This window comes from Salmo salar, chromosome 03 (genome assembly GCF_965601325.2).
Source record: "Salmo salar chromosome 03, fSalSal1, whole genome shotgun sequence".
NCBI lineage: Eukaryota > Metazoa > Chordata > Actinopteri > Salmoniformes > Salmonidae > Salmo > Salmo salar.
In genome coordinates this window covers 83,508,464-83,532,500 of record NC_138293.1, presented here as the reverse complement: position 1 = coordinate 83,532,500, position 24,037 = coordinate 83,508,464, and the positions used below count along the sequence as shown (strand labels likewise).

Sequence of the window (24,037 nt, the reverse complement as noted above, 5' to 3'; positions counted from 1 at the left end):
GTCAGAGAGGAGGGACCTTGAACCTCAAATACGGTTGAAAAGATGAGGAGATTGGTTGCAAGGAACATGGAAAGATAGAGCTCTAGTCCTACAGTGACTCTGGCCTGTGTATTAGAGAAGTGGGCTGCTCCCTAACCACGTGACCTGAATCGGAAAACCTCTGGGCCCTAGGAAGATCATATGACTTTTCCCTGACCATGTGACCTTACCAGGAAATACTCGTGGCCCTGCTCTTACCTTCAGGGGATTGGCCAGCAGCATGACCTGTGTGATGGAGGCCGGGGGAAGGATGGGGTTAAAGGGAGGTAGCTCTGTTCCTGACGGAGGCTGCAGCTTCACCTTCATGGACTGGAGGACAAGGAGAGGAGGGGTTAAGGAGTGTGTGAAAGTTACACACTGAAGATGGCTGCAAAGCCTGTGTACGCTATCCCTGATGCAGAGAAAATAATACAAATAAATACAAAAATGAAGCTTTATGCAACATATTTTTGAGTGAGGACCCCATCACCTTTTGTTTGGATGAAATGATACAATGTTTTTTTATTTCTTTATTTCACCTTTATTTAACCAGGTAGGCAAGTTGAGAACAAGTTCTCATTTGCAACTGCGACCTGGCCAAGATAAAGCATAGCAATTTGACACATACAACAACACACAGTTACACATGGAATAAACAAAACCTAAAGTCAATAATACAGTAGAACAAAAGAAAACAAAAAGTCTATATACAGTGAGTGCAAATGAGGTAAGTTAAGGCAATAAATAGGCCATGGTGGCGAAGTAATTACAATATAGCAATTAAAACACTGGAATGGTAGATGTGCAGAAGATGAATGTGCAAGTAGAGATACTGGGGTGCAAAGGAGCAAGATATATAAATACAGTATGGGGATGAGGTGGGCTGTTTACAGATGGGCTATGTACAGGTGCAGTGAGTTTGAGTGAGTAAGTATACAGGAGTGGACACGTGTAAGTATTATATGAGTGCATGTGTACACACTGCCCTGAGACATGGCTGTAGACCCCTATGGCATCTAGACACGGCAAGTGTACACAAAGTGTGTGTGTGTGTGTGTGTGTGTGTGTGTGTGTGTGTGTGTGTGTGTGTGTGTGTGTGTGTGTACCATGTGTATATTGCGCCTGTGTGTTACCTTGGGAACAGCGGCCTGAAGGACCACGTTCTGAACGGGCAGTGGTGCAGTGTTCAGCATGGACACCACTAACACCAGCACGTCTGGTCTGCAAGGGGGACAGTCTGAGGCAAAGTTCAACAGCACACGCACCCCGTCCTTATCATAGGCCGTGACAGGGAGCCCTTTACCTGGAGGGGACAGGACAGAGGCAATGAGAGGCTATATCAATGTTATCCAGACAGTGTACTGTGGACATCAAATGGTTAAAAAAGACAAACAACGTTCAATTTCACAGGAGGATATATAGCATTTCCCTTTGCACACTCCCCTCTCTCTCCCCTATCTCCAGTACTCACTGGGTCTGATGGCCTCCAGCGGGACGTGCACGTTGCCCAGGGAGGCCTCTTGTCCTAGTCCCCTGGCTGGGCTGCCCCCCTGGAAGGAGGAGTGGTGGAAGGGGGAGAGGGAGCTGAACAGGGGGCTGCCCGGGGCAGAGCTCAGCGTCTGGGCTTTGGTGTGGGACACCGCAGGGGAGCCAGGCATGGGGCCAGGGAGGAGGGAGGTCGAGGAGAGGGGGACCTGGGGTGCCATGGCCCCCAAGGAGGGTGGTACTACGGCCCCCATAGAGGCTGCCATCCCGAATCCGCCACCAACACGCAAACTGGAAACGACAGAAAAACAACATGAGCTCTCTCTGGAAACATAACTAAATCAAACAAGCAAGTGTGCAATCAAGAGCATGTTGATTTGTACCATATTCAGGATAATGTTGAGTAGCATCTAGTAATGTAATGATGTGATTGATGCACTATTAATGACAACCCTGAGCCTTCGGATTACCTCAGAAGTGTTGCTTCACTTTAGCCATGCGCTGAAGCACCTGATCTAATTCAATATGGGTAATATAATACCTTAAATTGATCTACAATATTTCCAGTGAAGTGGAGGGAGTAAGGTTAGTTGAGCACCTCTTTGGCTCTCCAAAGTCCAGCATGGCCAGGTCTTGGAGGTCCTGGAGGCTGTGGGTGGCGGGGGCCGTGGCGGGGGCTGGTGCTGGCTGGACTGGGGGAAATACTGGGCCTGGCCCTGCTATAGCGCCAAACAAGTCCAGTCCAGGGTCAGGAGCCTGGAGATGGATAGAAAGGAAGAGACACTTACAAATCTACCGAATGTATCACAAGAGTTGTTCAAAAATCCTCACTGTGAACGACACAGGAAATGACAGTAGAAAAAAAGTCATGCTTTTTAATGCTCTGACCATTGTGGTCATCATCAGGAAGAACTACCTGTAAGGAGGTCCACGGATTCGCTATTTCATTCAGCTTTGGTTTTGATTGGCTGTTCAGAGAAGGAACTGGATCGTTCAGGCCTGAAAAAACACACAAGGGTCATTAGTATTGACCCTTCTTTTACCAGGTAAATTGACTGAGAACATATTCTCTTTTACAGCAAAGACCTGGAGAATAGTTACAGGGGGGAGGAGCGGGGACGAATGAGCCAATTGGAAGCTGGGGATGATTAGGTGGCCATGATGGTATGAGGACTAGATTGGGAATTTAGCAAGGACACTAGGGTAAACACCCCTACTCTTACAATAAGTGCCATGGGATCTTTAGTGACCACAGAGAGTCAGGAGACCCGTTTAACGTCCCATCCGAAGGACTGCACCCTATACAGGGCAATGTTCCCTTCACTGCCCTGGGGCATTGTGATCCCCTTAGACCAGAGGGAAGAGTACCCCCTATTGGCCCTCCAACACCCCTTCCAGCAGCATCTGGTCTCCCATCCAAGGATCTGCTTAGCTTCAGAGGCAAGCCAGCAGTGGGATGCAGGGTGGGATGCTGCTGGCATAATGAAATGAAGTACCATGGGGCATTGTCTGAACATTGGTGAACACAGTCCTCATGAATACATTTTGAATACAAATCAAATAGCAAATATGGCCTATAATTAACAAGAATACATTTACACATAACTTCCATAAAATGCAAGGTCAGTGAGGTACCTAAGGATAGCAGCTCATCGTCAAGGAGAGAGAGAGCGTTGAGAGCCTTGTCGGTGGCTGGGTGGCTGGGGCTGTTGTTCTGACTGGCATGCAACCCGGCCAACCTTTTTGGAGGAGGAGGCAAGACAGGGATTGGGAACCCCAGGTGATTGGCTGGAGTGGGATCGGAGACCAACGGGAGAGGGGCAGGCGGAGGAGAGGTGGAGTTTGGAACGTCAATGCCAGCCAGGTCAATCAAGGTCTCTGTGTTGTCACTGTTCCCTGTGGTCTCTGTAGAATAGAGAGGGAAAGAAGGAGAGGTGGAGAGAGGTAGAAGGAAGCAGAGAGAGGAATTGAAATCGAAGGAGGTAGAAAGAGAGAGATACAAAATGGTAGAAAGGAAATAGTTTGCTCTGAAAGTGATATGAAAAGATCTGAAAGTGTGTGTGTGTGTGTGTGTGTGTGTGTGTGTGTGTGTGTGTGTGTGTGTGTGTGTGTGTGTGTGTGTGTGTGTGTGTGTGTGTGTGTGTGTGTGTGTGTGTGTATACACTACGTGCCATCACTCACCTTCACCAGCTGCAGATCTAGGATCCTCGATGTCTCCATTCACCGTCTGTCCCTTGACAATCTTCTTGTAGGAGTTGATGACCCGTGAGAGGTCATCGCTGGCCTGCAGGATGTCACCTGGAGGGCAAAGGTCAGAGGTCAAGAGATGGAACCACAAATAACAATCTAAGAGATTGAAAAACATTCAAATAATTTTATTTCCTCACCTAAACTTGTGTCGTTATCTTCAGTCTCTGTGGCCATTTTGAAAGCAGCGCGTCTCAACTTGTCGCAGCGGTCGTATAGTTCCTGGTATTACAGGAAATGTACGACGACATGCTTCAATCAGCCACTGACACAGTTTACAATTCTAATTTATTTCACATAACATAAAAGTCTACTACGCTCGTATCATTCTAGCAGCCATTCCTAATTCACTCCCTACCCCTTTCCCTTGTCCCTACCCCATCCCATTGGCCCTAACACTTTGGTGTTTGCCGATAGGTAAGGAGTTAGCAATATGATAGAAGCTCCACCACTAAACTGCTTATACCTATCCAGACCCTTCAGATCTGCAAACATCGAAAGGTTAGGGCCCAGGGGAAGTGGTAGGGAACAAATTGGGACTAGCTGTAAAACTGAGTTAAGGACTGGCTATAGCCTGAGGTGATACATAAGGGCCTTAATGCTTCACAGCGAGCAAAGAGGATAAGTATCTAAGTAAGGCACAGTTCAGACGCCAAACTTTTGGTGAGTGGAACTGAATAGACATGAAGAGCGGGGCTGGCATGGCTGAGGACTCTGCTTGACGTACCAATTGGTTTCATACAACCGCTCTCTCAACACTGCAGACATACTCGTTGCTTTTGGGTTGAATTCAGGCATAACAGCCACCTCTCAGAAGTCCTCCACCTGCGTATAAGCCATGACTGTGCTTCCATTGTGGGTGTGGTAGCCAAGCAACCTTTATTTGCACGCAATTAACATATATTAATATGCACGACCATTTTTCCTGACAGTGGAAGAACTGCTCTGGCAGAACTGCATGAAACAGAGGCGTGCCTCACCCGCACCGCCCTGAAAGAGCGGCAGAGGCGGACCAACTATTGTCAAAAGTCAGACGAGGCGCACTATGGCTTCACAAGGCACTCTATCCCTCCTCTACCAAAGAGAAAGTTACATGTTTTAGTTCGGTGCGGCGATAGAGCGGTGTTTGAACTAAGGCTAAGTGTGATGTGTGTGGAGTCTGAACGGAACACACACCTTGATGATCTCTCTGTCTGACTGGGAGGACCTGTCCTTGTCGTAGTGGGACAGCATCTCACTCAGCAGCTTGACGTTGATGCCCACCTCTTCCAGGGTGTGGATGCGTTTGGTCACTTTCTGAACCCTGACATCGTCCTGGCAGAATGAGGGTTAATAAGATGTTCAAGACTTGCTATAACATTGTTATACATTGCTATAAGAGCCTTATATGCATGCGTAACAGTTATATTGTAAATGCATTCAGTCGTCCTGGGAAACAGAACAATACAAGTGTTATAGAGAACTACTAACATGGACGCATGATCGGCTATGATCACATTTTCTAAGCTCCATCTGTGTATAATGTATTCTATAGTGTATTTATTATCCCATGATGAATTATTAAAGCAATAAGGGACAAGGGGGTGTGGTATATGGCCAATATACCACTGCTAAGGGCTGCTCTTATGCACAATGCAACGCGGAGTGCCTGGATACAGCCCTTAGCCATGGTATATTGGCCATATACCACAAACCCCCGAGGTGACCTATTGATATTATAAACAGGTTACAAACATCTATTAGAACAGTAAAAATACATGTTTCGTCATACCTGTGGTATACGGTCTCATATACCATAGCTTTCAGCCAATCAGCATTCAGGGCTTATAAAATACTCCATTAGCATTTATTACCACTCAAAGCTAATTACAACAGTTATGAACCCATTATGACCATAAACACACAGGTGGTAGTCATAATGAGCATTCACAACAGCTTACGGCTCCTTACAACCGCCTTTATAAGCACTTAAAGGGCATGTCGTTGTCTCTCACCTCCTTCACCATGTTCTTGATGAGCCTGTTGGCTTCCTGCAGGTCCTCTGGATTTTTGCTCCTCAGAAGCTCTGCTAGTAGCTAAACACACATGAAGGCATGTCTCTGTCAAATCACCATGGTGACACTGACATCTGCTGGTTTGACTTTATCTATACATCAGTGGTCAGCAATGCTGGTCTTAGAGAGCTAGAGGGAATGCAGGCTTTTGTTTCAACCCGATAACCCCCGTTTTAGCAAATCAAGGTTTCAGTGATTTGTTGTAAGTAGGTGTGTTAGTGCTAGGCTGAAACAAAAGACTGCACACCACATATACAGTAGTTCTCTAGGACCAGGGTTAAACACCAGTACTGTGGATACACTCAGTCTGAACCCAGTGAACCCACCTTGCCCATGTCCTCATTGTCAAACACAGGATTCTTGGGACGTGTGGGGGGTGAGGGAATCAGAGTCTTGTCCACTGGGAGCTCAGGGTCCATAGTTACAAGACCTGGGAGCGGAAGGTGTGTATGATTTAGTTCACAGATAACATTATTTTTGCACTAGTTTACTGTATCTAAAACCAAAACTCCACTATTTTCCCTTCATAGCTTGTTCTCCATCTTCTTTTTAAATAGGGAGCCAATTTGTTATAAGCTATTTTATTTCCATGACTGATCAAAACTTGTTTTCTCATGGCTTTCTTGTCCCGCTGCAGCAGACATTTGGTGAGCAATATGTTTGAAACATCGAATCGCAATAAAATCACAGTATTGAATCGCAATACATTTTGAATCGTGAGAATTGCAATACATATCGTATCGGCAGCTAAGTATTGTGAGGTCCCTGGCAATTCCCAGCCATAGTGGCTATGGTAACTAGTGGAAACCAGGTCTTACCCTGTCTCCTTAGTGTCTGGTATGCTTCGTTGATTTTGGCCTCGTTGGGGAAAGCCACTGTCCAGCTGTACAGCATCTCAATGATCTTTGTCTTTACCTTCTCTGGTACTCTGTCTCCCATGTACTAGATAGAAGTGTACCAGATCTTTGTCAGTGATGTATTCACACACAGAACACAAGGAAAATAGAAGAATAGAATAACGCATTCAGGATACCAAGTCCACTCACCTTGGGAGAAACAACTTTGATCAGCTCGTTCAGAAACCGATATTTCCCGATTTCATTATGAAACCTTCTCCCGCAGTTCTTCATACATGCCTCTAATACCTGGGAGAATTACACATTGACATTTTGTCAAACACATGGATACATAGGTAGCCCTGAGATAAGACTGTATACACCATATGAGTACATACAGCTATGCCTCAGGACTAGAACAGAATATTGGATGAAATGAAATAGTACAAACAAACAATACTTACTGTTAAAGCCTGAAGCGCCTCCCATTCTTGCGGCGATTGGATTTTGTGAACCAGCAACCTGACAGCTATCTGGGGACTGCACAAAGAGATTGGGTTAAATTGGCACATTTCCTATACATACTATAGCAATGGATCAAATATAGCTAAAACATACTGAATTTACACATGATGGTATCAGATGAATCAGGAAGTAACATACCCTTCCAATTCCTTATTGATCTGGTCACAGAAACCGATGATGTACTCCCAATCCTCCTGTCTGTTTGTTGGATGGGTGGCTTTATCTATAGTGAGATCAAATAAAATGAAAATATGTTTAACACATTCCTTTACAGTTGAGAGTTGACAGACTTGTTGAAAGGACAACACATGTGAGCAACCGGACACTGACAGTAAAGAATTCGACTGTCATCCATCCTCTGTCATCCTCCACATTGCACTGGCTACTAGCATCAATACCACAATGCGCATACATGCAGTGAAGCCACCACCAAAGATGTTTTATCTGTGCCACCACTATAACGTTAGCCCCCAGTTCCTCGAAAGGCTATCAATTATATCTGTCAACCAACACAAGATAGGCGCTTGATACCAAAATCACAATCCTCAACTTAGCAGTCTTAACTCTCGAAATCAAAAGGGAGCTCAGCTGAGGTTCAGTGGCCACATCCCCTGGGTTTATGCTTGAATGTCCGCCTCCCACAACTGATCCTGATTCAGTGCACAGCTTTCCTGAAATGGCTACTTAGAACGACAACGCTAACACAGATCTTATAACGGGGATGCCTCGAAGGCAGTAGCCCTGGAGGATTTAAAATAATAATAATATTTCACCTTTATTTAACCAGGTAGGCTAGTTGAGAACAAGTTCTCATTTGCAACTGCGACCTGGCCAAGATAAAGCATAGCAATTCGACACATACAACAACACAGAATTACACATGGAATAAACAAAACATAAAGTAAATAATACAGTAGAACAAAAGAAAACTAAAAGTCTATATACAGCGAGTGCAAATGAGGTAAGTTAAGGCAATAAATAGGCCATGGTGGCAAAGTAATTACAATATAGCAATTAAACACTGGAATGGTAGATGTGCAGAAGATGAATGTAAGTAGAGATACTGGGGTGCAAAGGAGCAAGATAAATAAATAAATACAGTATGGGGATGAGGTAGGTAGATAGATGGGCTGTTTACAGATGGGCTATGTACAGGTGCAGTGATCTGTGAGCTGCTCTGACAGCTGGTGCTTAAAGCTAGTGAGGGAGATATGAGTCTCCAGCTTCAGAGATTTTTGCAGTTCGTTCCAGTCAGTGGCAGCAGAGAACTGGAAGGAAAGACGACCAAAGTAGGGATTGGCTTTGGGGATGACCAGTGAGATATACCTGCTGGAGCGCATGCTACGAGTGGGTGCTGCTATAGTGACCAGTGAGCTGAGATAAGGCGGGGCTTTACCTAGCAGAGACTTGTAGATGACCTGTAGCCAGTGGGTTTGGCGACGAGTATGAAGCGAGGGTGGGTACCCACCATTGCGACGAGTACAGGTCGCAATGGTGGGTAGTGTATAGGGCTTTGGTGACAAAACGGATGGCACTGTGATAGACTGCATCCAGTTTGTTGAGCAGAGTGTTGGAGGCTATTTCATAGATGACATCACCGAAGTCGAGGATCGGTAGGATGGTCAGTTTTACGAGGGTATGTTTGGCACCATGAGTGAAGGATGCTTTGTTGCGAAATAGGAAGCCGATTCTAGATTTAATTTTGGATTGGAGATGCTTAATGTGAGGATTGCAGACAATTCAACAGATCGCACTCTTCATTACTTCATTCATACATTCACTCCATCCATTCAATGCAATGCAATGCAATATACTAATAATATAAATGAATTGACTGGATACATAGGTTAATTCACTCACTGAGCCAGGATTCTAGCGTCTCCCCTTCCTGGTACGCCATAGCATTGGAAACATCGCGTGATGACATCACCAATGTGTGCAACTATGCGCGAGAATCACGCAGTCTGCGTTGTCAATGAAATCTAGAAATATATTAATTTATTGTTTGGTGTAAAATTTAGAAATTCTAACGTTTAGCTGAATAATGCTTTATTTTGGAAAATAAATCATAGAAATTAGTTTTGCTTTATGGCATCTACCAGGGAGCTTACCCAGGCGTCTTCGCACCACACTTTCCAAGATGTCTGCCTCCATCACAGGTTTACTAAAACCTTGGACACCAAGGTAATTATAATTTTGCTGATTAACGACGCTATGGATGTGTATCTTAACACTGTGATACTGCACTAGTATGACACTTATCATTGAACAAGTTTATTACAACTACGTTAGCTAATTCAGCTACCTACAGTCAGTGACATTTAAATTCAACTTTTTTACATTTATTTAGAGACATGCCACCCACTGTATTCATTGTAGCGAAATACAAAATCACCAATGCTGTAAGAACAAGTTTGTGAATCAGTGTGAGTGTGGCTGGCCACGATTTGTTAATGTAGATTTTTAACAAGCACAAACACTGTAGCTCTGATCCAGGGCGCGAGGTGACAGTACCAGAGCTAAGAAACACTCGTTACCCCATATGTTTCGGCAAACAACATTAGATGATTAAATGATCATGTATAGATATTGTCCATGATATGCTATAACCATTGCATTGTATTTGACTATTAAACATGAAGTGTCATAACCTTCTGTTGCTCATGCTTCTCTAGGGTACTCCTGGTGAGATGGAGCAGGTACAACCCTTACTACCTGGAGCCTGAGCCTCGGAAAGAGGTGTACCACATCCCAGAGACTGAGCTCACACCTGAGCAGAAAGAGAAGAAGGAGCTGAAATCTGTCAGGCCCATAAAGGCAGCCACCAACTCTGTCACCAGCTCTGTTTTCAACGACCCTGTGTTGAGGTACCTAACCCCAACACACATTAATGCATAAGCCAACAAACACTGAAATACATGTAGCTCGGTCATGTGGTTGTATGTTTACCCTGTCAATGCAGTGTGAATTACAACTCATCACTATTCTTTCTCTTCACAGCAAGTTTGTCAACATGATGATGAAAGATGGTGACAAGATTATTGCCAAAGGTATCATCACACAGGTATAAGTGGGATTCTATGGGACTGTTTGATATAGTTTGCCAAGTAATGTAAATATACACTAATGCCCATCCTTCTCTTCTCAGACATTGGAGAACATGAAGAGAAAACAGGTGGAGAAGTACCACAAAGCCCCCGAGGGAAAGAAGGCAGAGATCGAGTGTAATCCATACGCCATCTTCCACCAGGCTCTGGAGAACTGCAAGCCTGTCATTGGCCTGGCTAGCATTCAGAAAGGGGGCAAGTTCTATCAGGTCAGTACTCTCACCATTTCTACAGAGTCACCAGAGTCTTACTCATTATTTCACAACGTAGCAAAACGTTCTGCAACGTAACGAAAACAAGCGTTCAGGTAGTCCCTCCCTGTTTCTCTTTTCTTGGGTGCCTAATGAGCACAACCTTGGGGTGATAGTTTGTAGAAAAGTATACATCAACTCTTTATTCTCCACGCTAGACATGACAAATGTAATTTATCTTTAGTCTTATACAGTATGTGTAATGACATCCTGTATTGTCCCTCTCCACTCTGCAGGTGCCCATACCTCTGACAGACAACAGGCGGCGCTTCCTGGCCATGAAGTGGATGATCACAGAGTGCCGGGACAACAAGCACAGACGCACACTAATGTACGAAAAACTATCCCAGGAACTGCTGGCCGCCTTCTCCAAGGAGGGCAACGTGGTCAAACGGAAACACGAACTGCACAAGATGGCCGAATCCAACAGAGCCTACGCCCACTATCGCTGGTGGTAGTCGACTTTGAAGTCTGAGTGCAGCATTCAAAATGGGACCTTTTGGACTGGAAGGAATTCAATCCATTGTCCCTTTGGTCAAACTTGAGGTGGAGTTCCTTGTTGGAAAATAAAGACATCATGGACATTTGTGCAACACATCATGGGAGATTGTCTTCAATGTAGGGCATTGACAGGCTATGTAAATATAAATCTCTTGGACTCCATTGTGAAATATTTGGAATGGTGTATCCAAGTATACTGACCACATAGTTACTGTAAATGTGGCTTATTTTACTAACATTGTATTATGGTTCAATAAAGAATGATTGTGGAAACATTACAAATGACATGATCACATACTGTATTTAGAATATAGGTGCATTCATCAGTGTCATCTTCAAATAAATACAAAGCTTAGTTAAAACCCAGGTCGATTTTAATGTGATTTTTATTAATCTGCAGTCAATGTACAACAGTAGCAAAAATGAAATTGACCAATGTTTGTACTTCTGACATTTGAACAGATCAGATACCCAACTATAGTAATGGGAATATTTATAGGAAAATATACACTGAGCTCTGTCTTCACACAGTAAACTCAAACTTTCTATATATCTACTTGAGTAGATGAATGTACAAAATGCTCAAACTTATTTGGTAATTCTGTAAAACGAAAGGCATGTACGCAAACCACTAGTAGGCAAATTGTGAGTGCTGCACTTCCTGTCCAAATTAGGTTTCTACTGAATTACTTTACTTTGAATACTTGGTCTTTATGTAGCAATAAATAGGCCCTATAGCATATACACATTTACTTCAATAATCTTCTTTCAACATAATGGCCCTATCAAATATGCTAAAACTAGTGGATGACCAACAAGTTTATTTTAGTGCAGTGCTTGGCAGCCTAGTTTTAGCTAAGATGTACTCCAAAATGTTAATTTGAATGTACACTGAGGAGAACCACAGTTTTGAATGAAAACTGTTGAGAAACACTGATCTAGTGAACTAAATTTCAAACAATTGAAAAGTTATGTCAGTCACTGTCCACTAGGGCCAACAGAGGTTGCTAAAATAGCCTACTAATTAACACTATGTGTGATCATATCTTCAAAAAAAAAGTATACAGTTCTTCCCTCTTCAAAGACTTTCATTCAGTCAATGGCCCTGCTGGAATAATCAACAATTCCCCATGCCTCCCTCATTTTCTTGCAGTAATCACTGAGCTGACATAACTAGGGTAGGGAAAAGATCCGCAATGGATCCCATTAGATCAGTGATTACTATGAGGAAGGATGAATGTTAAAGATATTGGAACAGGACCTAGAAGTAGTCTGCTGTATGATTGTGTGCAGTGGTACTCGGTCAGCACACAGTGTAAACATTATAAAACATACATATTCTCAACTACAAAAACTACTAGATGTGGACTTCAATAAAGTGAACCTGGTAAAAGCTTAGTGCTGGTGGAATAAATCTCAGATGTACTACTGTTTTGAAAATCTAACAGCAACAAGTAGTGAACAGCCAGAGAGAACTTATAAAGTCACTATAATGCAGTAATATTCTCAGCTTCCAAACGGAATAAACGTTTGCATTGTGGTGCACAGTTTTCCCAAGCCGAAAGCAAAAAGACAGCATCCATTTTGTAGCACCAAAGTGTGGACTATGTCGTTTAAAAGAGGTACAGTACCTCGTAGAGACTTGTGAATACAAAAACATCTGCAAAACTAGTTGTTCTTATTAGAATCAGCAAAAACTGACTAGAACTTCCAGCTTTGACGATATTGCTGTCCATATTGGCACCACATGTACTACAAAACTATTATTCAGATAAACTTGTGATATTAACAATTCAAACGCTAGGATTCAGACCATGAAAAGTAAAATATTGATATTTTCAGAAAGGAAATATTACAAATTACTTTTGACAAATCTCTTGGTCCCAAATCCTAATAATACCAAATTGTCACCCTCTCTTGTCATGTGTTTTTTGACCTTAGTGGAAACGAAGAGGCTTAAGAGTCATTGGCAGCAGGGTGGACCCACGTGGAGTTACATGGGTTGTATTAATCTTTTGTGTGATTGATTTTGTCAAAAATCCCTCAACTCAAGCCAAAATGCTTTTCAGTCATTGTAATCTACCACAAACAGGTGCTTTTAAAACCAAAGTTGACTGTAAAGTATCTTGTACAATTGATTTGGACCCTATGGCTGTATTTAGACAGGCAGCCCAATTCTGATATTTTGCCTAATTATTGGCAAAAGAGCTAATCTGATTGGTAAAAACACCAATTACTGGTAAAACAAAATAAAGACCAGAATTGGGCTGTCTGTGGAAAAGCAGCCTATTTTGTAAAGCATTGATTGTGAGATCATAATTTGATCCATACATTCACTTGGGCCTAATGAATGTCTAAGCTCTCGAAACGTTCTGCAGACCTCAATATTTTTTTGTAGAAAAAGTAACGAAGATCATCACCTTTGAAAACAGCATCAGTAACGACTGGCAGAAGAGCTATAAGATGAACTCAATCATGGTCAAGCCCACGTGACTGGAATGTGTATCTGAACTACTTATGTACAATAGTGAAATGTCTCATAACATTGGAATGTCAGAAAGCAAAGGGATTAACAATAAATAATTAGACTGGAGTAAAAACTGCAAATCGAAACCCACAAAATATCCTGAAATTCAGTCAAACTTGCTTCAAACTAAACCAACCCAATTCAAATACACCTCTCGCCAACGAAAACCTTTTAACAACCATTTAGAAATTGCACATGTCAAACTGACTATCTGGCTAGTGGAAATATCCCTGCTGCTAACCGCACTGACTAGTGGCTACCCCATGGCAAAGCCCAGCAAAAAAATAAATAAAAAATAAATAAATAAAAAAAGTGTCCTTTCTGGAATCATCCACTATGCAGCCCCTCTCCCAATACTATCATTCAGGGTCACATTCAGTAGACACCAAACGGGAGATAACAACCTGAGCTCGTCCAATCCCATTTTGTTCCTATTGAACACCATCCACCTACTGCAGCCTGGCCTAGCCTCAGTCTAGTCGGTGACTTCGCTGTAGTAGTATTTCTGGGCCGTGTCGCTGAGCATCCAGCCCCCGGCTCTGAACTCCAGGATCTCCAGTAGCAGAAGACGGGCCATGGAGCTCAGGCCCTCCTGCAGTAGGAAGCCGTCCCGCAGCAGGTAGAAGAGCTCGTCCATCTTCTGTCCGTCCATCTTCTCCAGCTGGTCCCCGATGCGGTGCAGCTGGAGCACCAGGCAGTCTACCTGGGGGAAGGAAAGGAGAAGCACCAATATTAAACAAACATATCATTATCAGAGAAGGGGAAATCACATTCTAAGAACTATTCAGGCTATAGCATATACATTTGTTTTCATATTTCAAGCAGTAGCCACTAGCCAGTATATAAAGCCGAACATTTTAGCAAAAACATTTACATTTGGTTCTCCTTTAATCTGAAATTTATGCTTGGTAAATAACCAACATATTGCGATTTAAGAAGTGAGAGACAATTGAAATATTAAATTGGGTGCTGTGCCATCTTTGACCCACCTCTTCCTCGTTGTTCAGTGAGTCGGGCTGAGCCAGCCTTAACAGGCAGTCAAACACAGGATGCACCAGAGCCACCATAGGCATGTTGTTCACCTGGGGAGGGGAAAACACAAGGACCTATTAACATTTCATTGATAAGAAAGGCTTCTATGTGTATACAATCCATGAAGAAACAGCTCAAATAAAACTGGAGAGTACTATGCCTGATTCACACTATAGGGATAAACCGTACTGCGCTGGTTTTGGATATTGTCTTTCCACAATGTTCTTTCCAACACAGTTCCAGCAATTATGGTGGATGTGTAACCAGGCCAGCCCAGTACAGCTTGGCTCAGTTCAGTCTTGTGAATAGGTTGTTAGATACCTCCAGTTAGAATATGAATAGGGATTATGGAATGTTTTAGCTCGTACCTTGAGGTAGTCGAAGACGTTGCAGATGAAGGTGACGAAGCAGACCCACTCCTGCAGCGAGCGAAGCCGCGTGTCCTCCCGGGCCACGAACTCCAGCTGCAGCCGGTTGAGCAGATTCCGCCGGAACACGTTTCCGTTGTTGTGCTTGGCCTCAGCCTGCAAGGTGTGGTAGAGAACAAGATCACACACAGCCATAAGCATCTGTATGGTTACAGTCTATGGATATATACAACTAGGAAGTTAAAGCACTGATCCTGGGAAGCAAAATAGTAGGATTGGGTTGAGTAGGATCGAGTTGCCATTTGACAATGATAAACCCCTTGATCCCCGCCACCCCTAAGCTGCCCACCCACCAAATGGTTAGGATTTGAAGACGGTAAGCTGATCTTGGATCTGATCTTCTAGAGAGGAGCTCATTTGACTTTGTTTACAGTCAAACTCCAGCTTTAGTTCACACCATGTTCTAGTGAAGCCCTAGTCAAACAAGATAATCAAAGATAAATCACCTTACTGTTGTTACCACCATTACTATCAGCCAGAAAGGCAAGTAGTTAAGGTGATTACTACTATACCTGAACGATAGTGTAGCAAATGCGTCCTGCCTCTTTGCTGAAGACCTGGTCCTTCAAAGACTGGTCCACGATGACATTGGACACCTTCTCCAGGTCCACCGTGCTGGGCTCTGAGGGAAAATCACACTTACACTTGCTACTGGGTCACGTTCAATAGGCACAAATTTGAACAAAAATGCTCTGAAAAGGGAAGGTTCCATCTGAGCTTGCCCAATAACAAATACTTGTTTTCTTTTTCTGTTGCAAAATGTTTGAAATCTATTGCTACGGTTTGCACTAATGAACATGACACTGTACTTAATTGGAAAAAGAAAACGTTATCAATCTGACCGTGATGATTTTTCACACAGACTATTATAAACATCTTCACAGAATCACTACATTAGGGACTGACCTTTCAGGGCCGTTTTCAGCAGCTTCTGGGTCTCCAAGTCAAAAGACTGAATCTTGTAGTCCTCTTTAGAGTTTTCCATTTTTTTAAAGTGATACTGAAATAGACAGTGGATACAGACAGACTATGCCTTCAAACACCATTTCATGCTAAATTCATTAGACAGAACTATTTGTCTCAGCACAAAGCTGTCTAAAGCTGTTGTCATCAATCTGGCTGCCCCCAGGCCTCTTTCATAGGGGGATATGGGGGATTAAGCCAACATACACAGTTCCTCTAATATTGCCCAAATAAAAGGTATTGGTTTGCATACAAGCAATGAAGAAACAGATTTATCATATCTTCAAATCCCAATAGTTAATTGCCATTTGTGGCGGTATTTTGTATGTTAGAGGATGCATTTCCCACCCATCCATTGTAAAAAGTCTATGAAATTGCATGACTTCTACTGGGTCAGGAGTTGCATTTTCAAACAAACGAAACCTTTGCAGCAGCCTAACCTCGTTCCCAGGATATGGAAGGTCAGCAAGTCTGGTGAACGAGACTAGCAGCAGCCTGTCCCGTTGCATCAAACTGCACTACATGCCAACCCAGCAATAAATACCGGTAGAGGTATTACTATTTCATCATTCGAGATTGGCTCGAGCTAGCAAAAGAAATTGGCTGCTACTAAACATGCACGCAATTAATGCAAAAAGTCCGTACATTTTAGCTAGCTACCTAACTAGCTGCTAAAATTAGAAACGAAACAAATAGCTAGCTAGTTAACGACTTGTTACACAGATAACATTAAACGTTAGCTACCAAGCGAATATGTTTGAAAAGGAGTTGTTGTTGTTGAGTGGCTAGCTAGTTAAGCTAACTTACTTGCTAAGTCTGATTTACAAGAGCTCAAATTACGTTCGTTCAGGTTTCTAAATATAAACTTAAGTCAAGACTTACTTTCCTAAAGTTAAGTTTGAAGCAGTGATTACATTGTACATACACCCTCCACTGTGCTGTGCTGTTTGCCCCCCACTTCCTGAGTGCCTTCTGCGCACGCGCTTTGTTCCAACCGTATAGGACAAAATGTGCGTGCACTGAAGTTACCCATAGAATAAACTCACATTATTAAAAGTCTGTTCTATTCTGACTATATCATTCCAATGACAGGTTAATTTGCATGCATTTTCTTTATTAAAAAAGTTAAAATAACAAAACATGAGTAAGTACGATACAATGTGTTTTAAATAAAAACCCAAATAGACTGACACCTGCCACCACTTTGTACAGTGCATCAGTAGCCGACACTATGTTACACATAGTACAAGAAATTGTCCCACCAAGTGCAATCTTTCCAGCATTAAACATACACATAATAAATATTCAATTTTAAATAGTGTTAGATATGCTGTGTATAGACGTTTACCTTTTAATCATTTAGCAGATGCTCATATTCAGTTGGTCATACATTTAAAACTAACATACACCGTCACGCTTCCTTAGTCATAATTTAGCACTGAGCATGTGCCAGTTTGAGAATTTCGCAAAAGAATCCAATGCTGACCCATAAAAGCTGTCACAACAGGTTACTTGAAATTAAAGTACAAAGAAAAGCAAACTGAAAACAGCATAGATGGTAAATGTACTTTTGTTATTAAATAAGCATTAACAACCATATATAAATGGTTATAAATATTGAAACACATTCCACACAGAAAGCAACAAACCCTTGCACCTCATTTAGAATGTATGATACTTTTGAGTCTATGCTTTCACATTAGTTAACACCACAACTTTTAGCTGAAATGTATTGAATCGTCCCTATTAAAGAGCATTCCGTGATAGGATCATCTTTGACCAGGTTCTGACTATTTATTTTAGCCTAGATCAAGCATCTCTTTCCTTTCGCTCCATGGTATCTATCAGTTTCAAGAGCAACCATCTGGGCTTTTCAATTTAACACACAAAACATTGAAAAGGAGAATTTAAGTGATTTTCCCCCATTCTGCAGCTGTCAAAACACAGAACAACACTTGCAGAGGTATACTCTCAGTACATGATCTAAGACAATGGTTATATCCTCCATATGCTGCCTGTCAAATATAAGGCAATTCTTCAGGTAGTTGAAACAGAATACATTGTTACGATAGTTGTTACAAATATGGTCATTTTTGGTAAATGACAAAAGTCTTTAAAAGCAACAGGCATCCTGTCCTCAGTATAGACTGTGCACCACAAACCCTGAGTATAGTAGAAAAACAACAGCAAAGAGTTCCAGTATAGACATACTTACATCACGGTGTTTGGACACTGACACCAAACACATGGTAAGGTCCAGAGCAGCACCAGACCTTGACTTTCCCAACTTATAGGATACACTATAGGTAAACAACAGTAAGGAGAGCTTTTTTTTCTTCTTCCCAGCAATGTTGACTCCTATCACCAGTGGGATGGGGATATGGCATTCCCTCCTTTCTTTTCCAGTGCTTTGAGTTCCTCTGCTTCTTCAGTTGCCTCTAAGCCAGGGTTTCCTAAACTCGGTCCTGGCCCCCAGGTGGACGTTTTGGTTTTTGCCCTAGCACTATACAGCTGATACAAATAATCAACTAATCATCAAGCTTTGATCATTTGAATCAGCTGTGTCGTACTAGGGCAAAAACCACAACATGTACCCTTTGGGGTCCCGAGGACCGAGTTAGGGAAATGCTGCCCTAGACACTGCTCTATGGTCCATTTTTACATTTTCCCCATATTGGTTGAGGTAAAAATTTGGGGCGGTTGAGCTGATCCTAGATCTGTGCCTAAAAGCAACTTCTACCCAGAGCTCCTCTGCTCACTGGCTGCCCTTCAGGTTCTGTATGGCATTAAGGAAGAACTCATACCAGAAGAAGGTGAAGCCCGTGGAAACAGCTGCTTTCACTAGGCTGGGAGATAGGCCTTTGAGAAAGCCCCGGAGACCCTCCTCTCTTGCAATCTGGGACACACAGTCTACAAAGCCACCATACCTCCGCACCTGCACACAGTAAGCAGAGACAACACACTTCAATGTCATGTAGATGGATGCCCCGTATGACAGCCATCTTCGCTCTAATATAAGACCTGCTGTCAGGCACATAACTGAATGAGACAATGTAATGCGATGTCTACTCTACCTGTCCAAAGTGGGCTCTGGCTTCTTCAAACCCTCCCACCTGCAGTCTCTTTTTGATGAGGTCAAAGGGGTAGGTCATTGTCTTGCTGATGACTCCAGCACAGCTTCCACATACCAAGCTTCTGAGGTTGCCTACAATAGAAAGGAAAAAAGCAGCAATGTTCAGGTAGTTTCTAGGCCCCTATCCTTCAAAGTTATGTTTATGTGTTCAGTCAGTGGTACTGAGCACTATCCAGGCCCTAGTTACAAAGTTAGTTTCCTGTTTGCTAGCCAAGCCGAGGTTATATTCTAGTTTCTAGGCCCTATTCCCTTAACAGTCATTGCTATGTGTACAGTGTTGTGTATTTAAAACAGTGTCATGCTATCAAAGGCATGACCATCCCTACACTGGCCACTGACCTCCGACGTCGCTGTCCTTGGGCGGTGGTCCCATGAGGTTCTTGAGGACCTTGTAGAAGAAGAACTGCAGGCCTGCGTAGGGGAACACTGCCACCAGTGTTGGACCCAGGCCACGGTAGAACCCCAGGGCCCCCTCAGTGCGGTACATGGTGGACACAGCATGTCTCAGACTGTGATACACCTATGTTACAGATTATGCCTGTGGTTAGCTAATAGCTATCAGTAGCACAAGCCAAAGATTTAATGATAACACTTTAACAAAGCCAAAGTGTGTATTGCAGTCACTCCTTGTCCATAGACTGCCTTCAAGGTAAGGAAACAAATATCTAAATAAAGATATGACATTTTTCTTAACTATCCTTTTAAGGGGTTATAAGTAGTTTATTGACAGTTAATTATTATATATCATTTACTATAAATGTATATTTAGTTTATAAATAATAACTTACTGGTTGAAATTGTGTGGTCGTTTTGGTGCTTGGCAAATCATGGGTTGCACAGTTAATGGACTATTACTGCTTTTGATAATGGTACAATAAAGCTAATGCTTTTCGATAGATTCATACTGTATGTTTTTCTTTGTCTCTCACCTTGGGCTCTCCCTGAGCTGCGAAGCGTGTTCGCAGTGTGTCTAGCGGCTGGCAGGCTACAGTGGCAGAGCAGGCAGCCAGACCGCCACACACAAAGTGCACCCCCGCTGTCTGGCTGTCATATACGGTGCTCTTGTGGGTCATCTCAGTCAGGAACTCAAAGCTGGCAAACTATGGAGGGATGAAAACACAGCCTTAAAAAACAACCTTAAAGCACAGATGAAAACACAGCCTCAAAAACCAAGTTCAGACAACAGCGCCAAGTTATTCAGCACAGCCATGAATGGAGACCACAGGGATAAAAACAATAGAAATAAAAAAGTGAGGCACATGACTATATATTATAATCTATCAACCCACTACCATGTGAGAGATGCTATTGAGGCGTTACAAGGCAAAGGCTAGCGAGGGACAAAGAGTTGAGTCAGAAAACAACTCTCAGAGATCCACTCATTCAACTACAACACTGTGTGACATACAACAGGGCATTCTGACAGGAAAAATGCCCCAGTGTATGTTCCCTACCTGTACTGCCCCGAAGCAGACAGAGAGGAGCTGGGCGGGGACATGTCCTTTCCAGAAGGCAGGCAGCCCCTCCTCTGCCAGGATACAACGTGATGCCTGGAACAGGCCCCAGTACTTCCCTTCGGGGTGCCTTGACGATACGCTCTCTATCTGCAACTGTGTATGCAAGGAGGGGTGAGTAGTGTCAGACAGGGGAAAGAGGACATTCTGGTTTAGACATTCTTGTGTAGAACGAAATACACATATGCACGTGCACATACACACACAGTTGTAAGTAATTCCCCAGCATTATCATGCACAAATAAGAGTTGTATGTTTACCAGAACCACAAGGTTTAGGCCACAAAAACAGTGCATTCGGAAAGTATTCAGACCCCTTGACTTTTTCTATATTTTGTTACATTATAGCCTTATTCTAAAATTGATTAAATTATTTTTTTTCTCAGCAATCTACACACAATACCCAATAATGACAAAGCGAAAAACAGGTTTATAGACATTGTTGCACATTTATTAAACACAGAAATACCATATTTACATAAGTATTCAGACCCTTTGCTATGAGACTTGAAATTGAGCTCAGGTACCTCCTGTTTCCATTGATCATCGTTGAGATGTTTCTACAACTTGGAGTCCACCTGTGGTAAATTCAATTGATTGGACATGATTTGGAAAGGCGCACACCTGCCTATGTAAGGTCCCACAGTTGACAGTGCATGTCAGAGCAAAAACCAAGCCATGAGGTTGAAGGAATTGTCCATAGAGCTCCAAGACAGGACTGTGTCGAGGCACAGATCTGGGGAAGGGTACCAAAATATTTCTGCAGCATTGAAGGTCCCCAAGAACACAGTGGCATCAATCATTCTTAAATGGAAGAAGTTTGAAACCACCAAGACCCTTCCTAGAGCTGGCTGCCCGGCCAAATTGAGCAATAGGGGGAGAAGGGCCTTGGTCAGGGAGGTGACCAAGAACCCGATGGTCACTCTGACAAAGCTCTCGAGTTCCTCTGTGGAGATGAGAACGTTCAAGAAGGACAACCATCTCTGCAGCACTCCACCAATCAGGCTTTAACGGTAGATTGGCCAGAAAAAAGCCACTCCTCAGTAAAAGGCATATGAAAGCTCGCTTGGAATTTTCCAAAAGTCACCTAAAGACTCTCAGACCATGAGAAACAAAATTCTCTGGTCTGATTAAACCAATATTGAACTCTTTGGCCTGAATGCCAAGCGTCACGTCTGGAGGAAACTTGGCACCATCCCTACGGTGAAGCATGGTGGTGGCAGCATCATGCTGTGGAGATGTTTTTCAGCGGCAGGGACTGGGAGACTAGTCAGGATCAAGGCAAAGATGAACGTAGCAAAGTACAGACAGATCCTTGATGAAAACCTGGTCCAGACCGCTCAGGACCTCAGACTGGGGCAAAGGTTCACCTTCCAAAAGGACAATGACCCCAAGCACACCGCCAAGACCACACAGGAGTGGCTTCGGGACAAGTCTCTGAATGTCCTTGAGTGGCCCAGCCAGAGCCCGGACTTGAACCCGATCAAACATCTCTGGAGAGACCTGAAAATAGCTGTGCAGCAACACTCCCCATCCAACCTGACAGCTCTTGAGAGGATCTGCAGAGAAGGGAGAAACTCCCGCAAATACAGATGTGCCAAGCTTGTAGCATAATTTCCAAGAAGACGCAAGGCTGTAATCGCTGCCAAAGGTGCTTCAACAAAGTACTGAGTAAAGGGTTTGAATACTTATGTAAATGTGATATTGCAGTTTTTTATTTTATAAATTAGCTAACGTCTAAAAACCTGTTTTTGCTATGTCTTTATGGGGTATTGTGTGTAGATTAAGGGAAAAACTATATAATACATTTTAGAATAAGTCTGTAACGTTAGAAAATGTGGAGTAAGTCAAGGGGTCTGAATACTTTCTGAAGGCACTGTAGTTCCAACTTACATTATGTTGCATTTAATTGTGTAGTAAATTAGGGTCCAAAGTGGCCATGCAACTAAAACATGCACCACAATAATATCCATCTGATGATGCTTACTGTACCTGGAATCTTATCTTGATGACATCCAAGGGGCTGATCAGGGCTCGGGTCACCATGCCTGCAGCCGACCCAGACAGGGCTGCATCTTCTGGGGCTGGAGCAGCGCCCTTAGACCCTGGGTCATAGCCCACCATGATGACTCCACAGCAGCCTCACCAGAGGACCTCAGGTCTGGGGGAGAGAAAACATGTTATCCAGCACAGGAGGTTGGTGGCACCTTAATTGGGGAGGATGGGCCTGTGGTAATGGCTGGAGCGAATTAGGTGGAATGGTATTCAATACATCAAACACATGGTTTGATGCCGTTCCATTTGCGGCATTCCATTTGCCCCGTTCCAGACATTATTATGAGCCGTCCTCCCCTCAGCAGCCTCCACTGTATACAGGGTGACTAGTAGTTTCTCTCAGAGACAGTCACTGTAAATATGGATAGTCCATTGTGATTCACGAGGGATGATTCAGTATGTTGCTATTTTTATTGGAAGCCAATTCTGTATCACTTAGTGCATCACTGCCACTAGAGATAGTTAGTAGGTGTATAAAGGAGTCATCAGGCAAATTCCACTGATCAATCATGTGTGATGGATTTTTTTCATTGGTACATGTAGCCTTTTCTCTGTCTAACCAGAAGTTGACTCTACTGATATTGACATGACACCCGCATCTAGCTGACAGCTACTGTAACTTACTGTTGTTGAGTAGCCTAACTAGCCGACTAACTAGCAAGTTATTGATCAGCCCTTCCTCCTAATCAGACACATGTGGAGAGCGCACACGTTGATTGCCATTGATGATCACGTCCTTCTCTTCAGGTACATTAGTCGCAGTAATAATTCATAGTAAATACAGTAGGTATTAACGTTCTACCAAAAAAAAACAGAGGACAAGACCTTGGCATAACTATGAGGCTAGCTAACGTAGCCACTCAATCTGGTTTACTTCAATCTAGCTCACAATTTATAGTTAAAATGCGTAGAACTGTTGACTCACTTTTATGTGCTGCTCTTCCATGGAAATGTGTGAAAGAATAGTTGGTGAAGGACAGGTAAGGCTACGTGTACTTCTTCTTTTCATACAATTTAGCTTACTCAAACCAATCTGGAGAATGGCGCAAATCGAACCAATCCGCATGGAGGGATGGATCACGTGACCCGGAAATCTCAGTTGCACTACATGTGTTCTCCTTATGACACAAGATGTCGCTGTTGTTAAGTAACCAGTTTCAACATTTTTTTATTTATTTCACCTTTATTTAACCAGGTAGGCCAGTTGAGAACAAGTTCTCATTTACAACTGCGACCTGGCCAAGATAAAGCAAAGCAGTGCGACACAAACAACAACACAGAGTTACACATGGAATAAACAAACCTACAGTCAATAACACAACAAAAAGTCTATATACAGTGTGTGCAAATTAGGTAAGATAA

The 24,037-nt window shown here is 43.0% G+C and overlaps 4 protein-coding genes across 7 annotated transcripts in view; 1 reads left to right on the top strand and 3 right to left on the bottom strand.

Moving 5' to 3' along the window:
- Positions 1-9,114, bottom strand: part of LOC106606608 (ADP-ribosylation factor-binding protein GGA3-like) — a 10,081-nt gene extending 967 nt beyond the window's left edge. The window contains exons 1-16 of the mRNA XM_014202937.3: positions 9,026-9,114; positions 7,304-7,388; positions 7,105-7,180; positions 6,851-6,949; positions 6,623-6,746; positions 6,131-6,234; positions 5,745-5,825; positions 4,927-5,064; positions 3,891-3,972; positions 3,685-3,801; positions 3,139-3,408; positions 2,420-2,502; positions 2,102-2,259; positions 1,490-1,794; positions 1,152-1,321; positions 238-348 (exon numbers count right to left, since the gene is read on the bottom strand). Coding sequence (XP_014058412.2) covers positions 238-348; positions 1,152-1,321; positions 1,490-1,794; positions 2,102-2,259; positions 2,420-2,502; positions 3,139-3,408; positions 3,685-3,801; positions 3,891-3,972; positions 4,927-5,064; positions 5,745-5,825; positions 6,131-6,234; positions 6,623-6,746; positions 6,851-6,949; positions 7,105-7,180; positions 7,304-7,388; positions 9,026-9,092 — 2,070 coding nt within the window. The 5' untranslated portion in view covers positions 9,093-9,114. The remainder of the gene's footprint in view (positions 1-237; positions 349-1,151; positions 1,322-1,489; positions 1,795-2,101; positions 2,260-2,419; positions 2,503-3,138; positions 3,409-3,684; positions 3,802-3,890; positions 3,973-4,926; positions 5,065-5,744; positions 5,826-6,130; positions 6,235-6,622; positions 6,747-6,850; positions 6,950-7,104; positions 7,181-7,303; positions 7,389-9,025) is intronic.
- Positions 8,638-11,390, top strand: LOC106606611 (small ribosomal subunit protein uS7m). Of its 2 annotated transcripts, XM_045715570.2 has the most exons (6): positions 8,638-8,801; positions 9,268-9,349; positions 9,841-10,032; positions 10,166-10,229; positions 10,314-10,481; positions 10,760-11,390. In XM_045715570.2, the coding sequence occupies exons 2-6, from the start codon at positions 9,306-9,308 to the stop codon at positions 10,979-10,981; spliced, it is 690 nt and encodes a 229-aa protein (XP_045571526.1). In that variant the 5' UTR covers positions 8,638-8,801; positions 9,268-9,305; the 3' UTR covers positions 10,982-11,390. The 2 variants fall into 2 exon arrangements, with proteins under 2 accessions (XP_045571526.1, XP_045571525.1); XM_045715569.2 differs by lacking the exon at positions 8,638-8,801 and having other exon boundaries at positions 9,102-9,349.
- Positions 11,391-11,392: 2 nt separating this feature from the next.
- On the bottom strand, positions 11,393-16,956 carry mif4gdb (MIF4G domain containing b). Of its 3 annotated transcripts, none has more exons than XM_014202941.3 (6): positions 16,857-16,956; positions 15,918-16,011; positions 15,524-15,633; positions 14,952-15,107; positions 14,541-14,633; positions 11,393-14,254 (listed from the first exon to the last, which is right to left on the bottom strand). In XM_014202941.3, the coding sequence occupies exons 2-6, from the start codon at positions 15,994-15,996 to the stop codon at positions 14,027-14,029; spliced, it is 666 nt and encodes a 221-aa protein (XP_014058416.1). In that variant the 5' UTR covers positions 15,997-16,011; positions 16,857-16,956; the 3' UTR covers positions 11,393-14,026. The 3 variants fall into 3 exon arrangements, with proteins under 3 accessions (XP_014058416.1, XP_014058418.1, XP_082828938.1); XM_014202943.3 differs by having other exon boundaries at positions 16,900-16,950; XM_082972812.1 differs by having other exon boundaries at positions 15,918-16,938.
- Positions 16,957-17,067: 111 nt separating this feature from the next.
- LOC106601805 (mitochondrial thiamine pyrophosphate carrier) lies at positions 17,068-23,740 on the bottom strand. The gene is made up of 7 exons (XM_014194195.3): positions 23,601-23,740; positions 22,613-22,781; positions 20,562-20,717; positions 20,037-20,207; positions 19,447-19,627; positions 19,049-19,179; positions 17,068-18,909 (listed from the first exon to the last, which is right to left on the bottom strand). The coding sequence occupies exons 2-7, from the start codon at positions 22,742-22,744 to the stop codon at positions 18,730-18,732; spliced, it is 951 nt and encodes a 316-aa protein (XP_014049670.1). The 5' UTR covers positions 22,745-22,781; positions 23,601-23,740; the 3' UTR covers positions 17,068-18,729.
- Between the last annotated feature and the right edge of the window lie 297 nt (positions 23,741-24,037).

Coding starts and splice junctions, on each gene's coding strand:
- mif4gdb (XM_014202941.3), bottom strand. CDS start 15,996: ATGGAAAACTCTAAAGAGGACTACAAGATTCAGTCTTTTGACTTGGAG. Junction 15,634..15,917: donor GCTGAAAACGGCCCTGAAAG/GTCAGTCCCTAA, acceptor ATTTTCCCTCAG/AGCCCAGCACGGTGGACCTG. Junction 14,255..14,540: donor CACTGAACAACGAGGAAGAG/GTGGGTCAAAGA, acceptor TCCTTCCCCCAG/GTAGACTGCCTGGTGCTCCA.
- LOC106601805 (XM_014194195.3), bottom strand. CDS start 22,744: ATGGTGGGCTATGACCCAGGGTCTAAGGGCGCTGCTCCAGCCCCAGAA. Junction 19,628..20,036: donor CAGCTCAGGGAGAGCCCAAG/GTGAGAGACAAA, acceptor TCTGTAACATAG/GTGTATCACAGTCTGAGACA. Junction 19,180..19,446: donor CAAGGACAGCGACGTCGGAG/GTCAGTGGCCAG, acceptor TTTCTATTGTAG/GCAACCTCAGAAGCTTGGTA.
- LOC106606611 (XM_045715570.2), top strand. CDS start 9,306: ATGTCTGCCTCCATCACAGGTTTACTAAAACCTTGGACACCAAG. Junction 9,350..9,840: donor CTAAAACCTTGGACACCAAG/GTAATTATAATT, acceptor ATGCTTCTCTAG/GGTACTCCTGGTGAGATGGA. Junction 10,230..10,313: donor CCAAAGGTATCATCACACAG/GTATAAGTGGGA, acceptor TTCTCTTCTCAG/ACATTGGAGAACATGAAGAG.